Source organism: Cyphomyrmex costatus, unplaced genomic scaffold (assembly GCF_001594065.2).
Source record: "Cyphomyrmex costatus isolate MS0001 unplaced genomic scaffold, Ccosl1.0 scaffold26, whole genome shotgun sequence".
Lineage (NCBI taxonomy): Eukaryota > Metazoa > Arthropoda > Insecta > Hymenoptera > Formicidae > Cyphomyrmex > Cyphomyrmex costatus.
Genome location: NW_017276692.1, coordinates 616229 through 624240, shown reverse-complemented (window position 1 = coordinate 624240; position 8012 = coordinate 616229). Strand labels below are relative to the sequence as shown.

Sequence of the window (8012 nt, the reverse complement as noted above, 5' to 3'; positions counted from 1 at the left end):
GACGACAAAATTTTACGTAAAAAAATTTTTTTCAAGGATGCATTAATTATTTTATATAAAGAAAATGCTGCTACATGATGTTACTCCGTGGATATAAATTGGAAATAATGTAGAAATAATGACATATATATTTAAAAGATATATCGTATTGCGTTAAATAATCAAATTTTTCAGTTATTGATAACAGAAATGAATAAAAATTTGTATTCCTATTTTATCTTAATTAAGATCACTCCCTGACCAATAATCATACCTAAACCGACGAAAACAAGCCGCAGCTATCTAACTAACAATAGGCTGGATCACAGATGCTTCTATATCATTGCGTGTGAATTTATATATTACGTATGTAAATCTTTGATTGTGCGCAGAAATTTTTTTAAATTTGAAACGCAACACTAATAAACTACCGCAGCAATATCACGAGTTAAATTGACTAACAAATTAACGATTTTTTATGGCGTTTACGCATCAAATATCGATCTGTAAATAATTAAATCGACCTATTAAAATCTGTAAATAATCATATGTAATTTTGGATTCTGATTCGACCTAGAACAGGTAAATGACATCATCTGACAGAAAAGATCAAGGATACTTGCCAGTACATAAAACTTACAAAAGAATACAATAATTATCGATATTTTTTGCGCCGCTATAATTGTGTTTCTATTAGATCTAGTATTTCTACTAGAGTGGTCGGTCTCATGACTTCAGTATTCTAACTAAAACAAACAAAAATAATTTTAGCATCGACGCACTGCATTTTATTAAAATTTCTGTTTATATATTCAGTTTATAATTAATAAAAAATGACGCACTTGCATAAAATAACGATTAATATTAGGCTTCTCGCCTCCGTCGCAACGTTTTTATGGTCCTATAAACATGAAAGCAACCGAATCATTAACAATTCAAGCCGTTAAACTTCGTGTTTCTCTCTGACTTTTTTATCTACATTTGTCGCCTTCGCAGTTTTATTCACGCCATTATTATTGCGCTACGTAAAACAAAATATTTATATGAGACGAAAGAATGTTGAAATATGTACAGAAAAACTGAAATGTACCATCATATACGATTTTGTACAATATTATTATTGTGTAACACCGGATATTACACATAATTTGTCCCTCTGATATTTCCTTAATTGATTCATATTTTTCACAAAATATAACTTTGTATTAATTCTCAAATAGTACATTGGTGCGAATTCGCAGCAGCAAAATTTTCAAAATATTGGCATTTGCCTCATAATTCTTTTTTAATAATAATTTTTTTATACCTTAAGAATAATTTAACTAAATTTGAGTTTTGTTGAGAAATTTTACCTCAAGAAAATATAGTTTTGAAAGTATTTTGAAGAATATATTATCATTTTTGGCTCTGTGCCCTTTTTCTTATTTGTATTGTTTTATACATGTTGAGCCTTTTCATTGCTTATTTTTATCATTTTAAATAAGTGAATAAAATCACAAAATTCTAATTCGCACCAGTGTGCCGTTTACTGGCGCTGGGATGAAGTATGCCGTTTGAGGATTAATTAAGATTAATCAAGAAAGAAGTGTTATACAGTTTTTCAATATATTCAATTCTCTCTTTGTTAATTAATTTTTTATTCTTAAATATAAAGTAGATTTAATGTAATAAATTACACTACATATATTATATAAATTACTCGTATACTAAACGGAAGAATAATATATATATATTATGGAAATAAAAGACTGTGGTTTCGAAATTCAATTGCCAGTGCTATAAATTTATAGTTCACGTTACATGCACTATAAATTTTCTATATCTGCAATAATTTTTGAAATATAGTTACAATAAAATAATTAGCTCTGGCACTATTGTGAATAGTTTGTCAAAGAGAAATTAATTATTAAAACGTTACCTTAATTTATTTAATTAATAAGCGCAAAGCATGAAATATTTCGATTTAGAAACATCTTGATGATTTATATAATTAAAAACTTAGTTTCGACAGTACGTACACATAGCACTTTATTGTACCGTCTGAGTGATTAACTACCTTAATTTCAACCGTTCGCAATCATAAAAAAGATATTAAACTATAGATCATTATAAATAAAAATATGATAAAATGAACTCATCTTACCATATTGATATGAATTTTAGCATTCGCAGGATGTACAAGTAGATATTAAATATTTCGTAATGAATTTTAATAATTTATTCTTTACACTTGTTTTGCAACATAAATTTTCTACATTTATTATTACCTTCGAAAAAAAAAGGAGAAAATTTGCGTGCTCGTTTAGAGTATATATTAACATATGCTAAAAATTAAACATTTAATTTACATTTGTTAGCTATAAAATTGCGTAAATTTATGATGTGATCATCTTTTAAATAATATTAAAAGTATTAGCATATTATGAAAATCTTATAAATATGAAAATATTTTAAGAATGAAATGAGAACAGGAAGTCATGAGAAACGAATTGTAAAAAGTAGAATTTTACTATCATGCGTGTTACAAACTTATATTACACCTAAAAATTCGTTATACAAAATAAAAATATATACATGCATACAATATCTATCAAGTAATTCAACGAAAAAGTTTAATTATCCTTCATTAGTTAACAATTTATTTAAACATATTTTAATATGTAGGTATTGTTTAAATATATTAAAATTTATAAATTATAAAAAATATTAGCATCATGTTCCACTACGAAACAGAAGACAATGTAATTTATGTGTATACAAATAGTATAAAGGTGCGTCTAGACTATCGAGCCGAAACGCGAGCCGAACCTCGAGCCGAGCCGAGCCGCGAGCCGAGCTGATGAGTTTCGAACCAAAATTATCGAAAAAAAAAGAAAGAAATACGGATTGCTTGCGACGCTTGTGAAATTTGGTTAGAACTCGACTTGATTTCGACTCCGAAGTTCAGCTCGATAATTTCGGTTCGAAAGTCGAAACTCATCAGCTCGAGGCACGGCTCGGCTCGGTTCGAGGCTCAGCTCGCGGTTCGCGGCTCGGCTCGAGGCTCGCAGCTCGGCTCGGTTCGAAGTTCGGCTCGCGTTTCGGCTCGATAGTCTAGACGCACCTTAAGATTATAAATTAGGTTATTATAAATGTTTTTATATTAAAATAACCGGATCCTAGCTATATGGTCTAGTACTCAATATAACCTACTATATGTATGTTACTTACCATGCACACAGTAATAGTATATCTATATAATCACATCGCGATAACAAAATTAATTTGTCAGATACAATTAACTATATTTAACAAATTACATTGGCACATTGCCAAGTAGAAACCCAATTAAACTATATGTATAATAAATGTTAAAAGTGCACTAATTCATTGTATTATTATAAACATTAAATCGCACGTCTTACTTTTATCGATATGCGCATACAATATATAATTTGATTTATTACATATGCTATAGAATTTCATAAATACGCCTATTTATCGATAAAAATAAAGCGTAAATACGAATTTTAAGTTATATATAGATATAATCCGCGCTAAAGTTAAGCAATTATAATGTGATCATGCACGTAAGACACCAAAAATTGAAAAAATCGTTTCAATGATGAAATGTTCGTCTATAGTTAGGTATTTAAATTGTGATTTGAAGTCAAAGAAAGTAAAAGAATTAATGTCACAGTAAGTGTGCATAACGTCCGATGTATAAAATTGAGATAAATTGACAAATTAATATTGAAACAAGTAAAAGATATAAAATTATCACAATCACTGCTGTTGATTAGAAACGTGTCACGACGAACTAAACTGTAATAATAATGGTATTGGTAATATAAAGTCAAACCTTGCTTATAATCGAAATGTACGATTTATGTAAATCTTCTGTCTATTTGGAAGTTAATTAAGACTGTTTCTCTGTTTTTTAATATTTAACATCTCTGAGATAATGCGTTTATTGTAACACGGTTCTTGATCTAGAATATAAATGTTATTCCAGTCGAAGTCATGGCCTAGTTATTGCAGTCTATATGATCTGTTATTACAGATTTGGAAGTAATGTTCCAACGTATATGTAAAAATCATCGACTATAAAGTTATAATTTACTGCGTTGTATATATAATATCTATTTTTATATCTGAAGAGGGCTTAAAAAATATAAAGCCGAAACATGTATATAATAGGCCTATAACAATGTCATAAAGATTTTATTGTTTAACTGCATTATTAATTTTAAAATAGATATAATTATTTTTTTATTATTCTTTGACTGTTAGATGCCCTATATTTATATTTTGAATATGAAGAGTCCTATACTATCTGATATATTTTTGTCATAAAAAAAAATTGAACTTTTATATAAATTTCTACAGGTAACTTTTTGATTATTTCCAAATATTAAAAAAATTCTAAGAAACTATAAAATATTTTCTAGATTAATCTTTTACAATCTTTAATTTCTGTCATAGTAATTAATTAAAAATAATAAAGACTAAAATATATTAAGTTAAAATTTTATAAATATAGAATAAAGAGACGATTATATATTTTTAATTTGAATAACAGATAAAAATAATTAAACTGCGCTAAAGATACTGGGGATAAAAACGTAGAGAATATATAATAAAATAAAAATTTTATTTATAAAATTGAAATAAAACACTTCAATATTTTAATAAAAATTTGTTCATGTTTCCACAATATCCATGTCACATCGCACATCAATGGACCTGGTGAAAAAAAACAAAATAATTTATTATTTATAAGCAATACATTTTTTAAATTCGATATTTGACATTAAATTATATATCAGATAGAGCTAATAATAAATAATCACAACGATTCATGCGAAAGATGGTGTTAAAATCATCATTGCAAGTATATTTAAGTAAAAAAATATATATAGAATACACATTATACCTACCATAGAAATTATTTTGTACGTGTGTTAGTCATTAAAATTGTAATTTCTTTTGCGGTATGTATTAATTAATGGTTCCCAAAAAGTTATCTCAAACTTTTCTACAATATTTAACTTTTAATTAATCTCTTGTAAGCCAAAAAATAAAAACAGACTTGTTCCAAGATCTCATAACGAGCAAATCGCTCTTATAAGGAGCCATAAATCATCTTTACTTTTTTTTCTGTAATATAAGAAAAATACAATTACTTACTACAGCAGTTTAATATTCATCCATGTACGCATTTCTAATTTTTGCTCAGTGGTAGTGACGAATTATATAAATATATCACAGTTAATTTTCAAAATTATAAAGTATACATCACTGACATATATTTAAAAAATTTACAATATAAGAATCTTTAATAAATTTATAATATAAATGTTTAATAAATTTAAAACTTATGTAAACTTACCATGTATTCAAAAAATACTCCTTCTCAACTCATTTGAGATATCTAAAATATAAAATATTGCATTTATAAATCTATTTAGATCTTAATACATTTAATCTATATAAATACATAAACAATATCAGATAGGAGCAAAAGACTATAACATTAAATGGTCATCAAGGTAATATCAGTTGAACTATGAAATCATCATGTAATTGTACAATATGTGTGTATATATATTGTATATACATTACAAAAGATTAATATATAAATACAATTATAAAAATCTTCTTTGAATTTAAAACTTATATAAACTTACCATATATTTAAAAAATATTCCTTTTTCTCAACTTATCTGAGACATCTAAAATATAAAATAGTATTGCATTTAGAAAAATCTATTTAATCTTAATATATTTAATATATATAAATACATAAACAATATCAGATAGGAGCGAAAGACTATAATATTAAGTAATCGTCAAGATAAATTCAGTTGAACTATACAGTCATCATGTAATTATATAATGTGCATGCGTTATAGAAGACTCATAGATAAAAAGACATTTATATAAAAACTTAAATATATACCTAAGTGTTCCACTACGTCACTTCCATGTTTCCATTTGAGAATTAAAATTTTTGTCATAGTTTGCCATAAGCGCTATCAAATTACAGTACCTGTAATAAAGCATAAAAATTTGTTACAACCAATTAAATAAATACAAATAATGTAACTTTATTAATGAAATAGTCAGTACTGCAGGACATATTCGTCATTAAATCAGATATAAAACCGAATCATCATTAAAATATCAATTAATAAATAAAAGTCGTAAATTATTAAACAATATTTTGAAAATCATATATCTTAGAATACAAAAATTAAAAAATTTTTTTTTGTAAAAATTTAAATTTTAAATAGAATATAAATTATCAGACATTTGTTTCTTACAAAAAATATAAATATGATATCTAAATAAACTTACCACTTTATTATTATAATACGTATTCAAGATTTTTTGAATTTTGCTTGAACAAATATTCTCGGAACATCAATATTTTCCTTTAAATTTACTGTACGTCTCTGTACGTAACCACAATCCAACGTTTGAAAACCAACAGATTCAAATAGATATGCTACTTGTTCTACAGAAAAATAATAACTCCTGAAAAATATAAAGAATATATTATTATTACTCTCTCTATGTTCTATGTAAAGAGAGTAGAATTGTCTAGTAGAATTATATTCCAAATTTATATCATTGTAAATCAATTAAGTCAAACCGACAATTAAAAACATCTATTTATTTGTGTAAGCAGTTGTAATAACAAAAAATATAGATAAATATTGAAATCTTTTTATGACCGTACATATGATAAACACAAACAAGAAGAAGACAGTCTATAAAAAAATATAGAATTACCTAGTACCATCTTGCCGCATATAGAGATTCTCACTGATTTTGTGCCCAGGTTTAAAACGTAATTGTGCCATATCGTATAATCCGTAATCTCTGAAGAGTAAGATTCCTCCACTACCAAGAACGTTGTATATATTTTGGACAACTCTATTAAATATACGAATTAATTAATAATTGCAAAATGTAACAGATTAGAACCTTACAATAATATTGGAGCTGCGATTTTAACAATATTACTTTATTATTTATTAAACGTACTTGTGAAATTTATCAGGATGAACGGCTGATAATACAAAGATTAGAGTTGCAACATCAACTGGACAATCAATTTCAGTGAAACAATTTCCTAACGTAACATCCGCTTGAAAAGCTTTCATTGTTCCCGGGTCGAATAACGTATGACTCTACAAGGAAACAACTATTAACGCATCGGTTCGCAACTTGAGCCAATTTTCAATGAAAATCCAGCGAATGTACCTTGAGCAACTCGATCGCCCTCGTGGATAAATCGCACGCAAATATCCTCCGAAATTTCAATCCGTCCTCTATCAATGGATAAACGAAATTGCCGACCCCGCAGCCCACCTCGAGGAGGACATTTTGATTCCCGTTGCCGCCCAAACCAAGCAACTCCTCGAATTCCCGCGTGGTCCAGTGTCTATCTTTGAAAAATCTGGTATCGTTCCGCTTGTAAAACAAATCCCAGTGCTTTTTTGCGTCCCTCTCGAGTTGATTCGCGCGAAATTTGGTCACCAAGCGAGAATCCTGCGCCCGCATTCGATCGATTTCCTCCGGCGTGAGACGCTTCGCCACGTGGCCCATGTTCGATTCAGCATTTTCGACATATTCGCTCATTTTTTTCCTACCGATTATATTACCGAGCCGATTAATTAAATGCACAGCGCAAATATTATTGTTCCAGAAGAAGTTCACGCGATATTTCGATGAAAAGAAAAAGAAATGCTTACCAAGGACTGAGGACGCGTCCAACCTCACCCGTCGAAATGCCGGAAGAAAATGGACGTTGATCAGTTGGTTTGGTTAGTTTGGTATGCTGTTCTGAGCTGTGTAGAGTTAAGAGTGGGGTAATCTTTAGATGAAAAGGCAACACCGCATGCGCTGTTGCCATGATGAAGTAACCCATGTGACATCGCACGATATTTAGCGGTAAAATTTAAATAGGCGTAATAATATACGATCCGAAGAAAATAATTTTTTACGATATTATTCATAAGACATTTATATTTAATATTTTATTA

General features: G+C 28.0%; 1 protein-coding gene across 1 annotated transcript; it reads right to left on the bottom strand.

Annotated features, from left to right (window-relative positions):
* Positions 1 to 5657: 5657 nt before the first annotated feature.
* On the bottom strand, positions 5658 to 7777 carry LOC108774552 (methyltransferase-like protein 6). Its single transcript, XM_018540691.1, has 7 exons — positions 7722 to 7777; positions 7231 to 7615; positions 7012 to 7157; positions 6757 to 6900; positions 6319 to 6498; positions 5921 to 6010; positions 5658 to 5693 (listed from the first exon to the last, which is right to left on the bottom strand). Exons 2-5 carry the CDS (start codon positions 7606 to 7608, stop codon positions 6342 to 6344), a joined length of 825 nt encoding a protein of 274 aa, XP_018396193.1. The 5' UTR covers positions 7609 to 7615; positions 7722 to 7777; the 3' UTR covers positions 5658 to 5693; positions 5921 to 6010; positions 6319 to 6341.
* Between the last annotated feature and the right edge of the window lie 235 nt (positions 7778 to 8012).

Excerpts from the sequence above, each read along its gene's own strand:
- LOC108774552 (XM_018540691.1), bottom strand. The coding sequence starts at position 7,608 with ATGAGCGAATATGTCGAAAATGCTGAATCGAACATGGGCCACGTGGCG. Across the intron at positions 7,158-7,230 it reads GGGCGATCGAGTTGCTCAAG|AGTCATACGTTATTCGACCC; the intron begins GTACATTCGCTG and ends GTTTCCTTGTAG. Across the intron at positions 6,901-7,011 it reads CATCCTGATAAATTTCACAA|AGTTGTCCAAAATATATACA; the intron begins GTACGTTTAATA and ends TATATTTAATAG.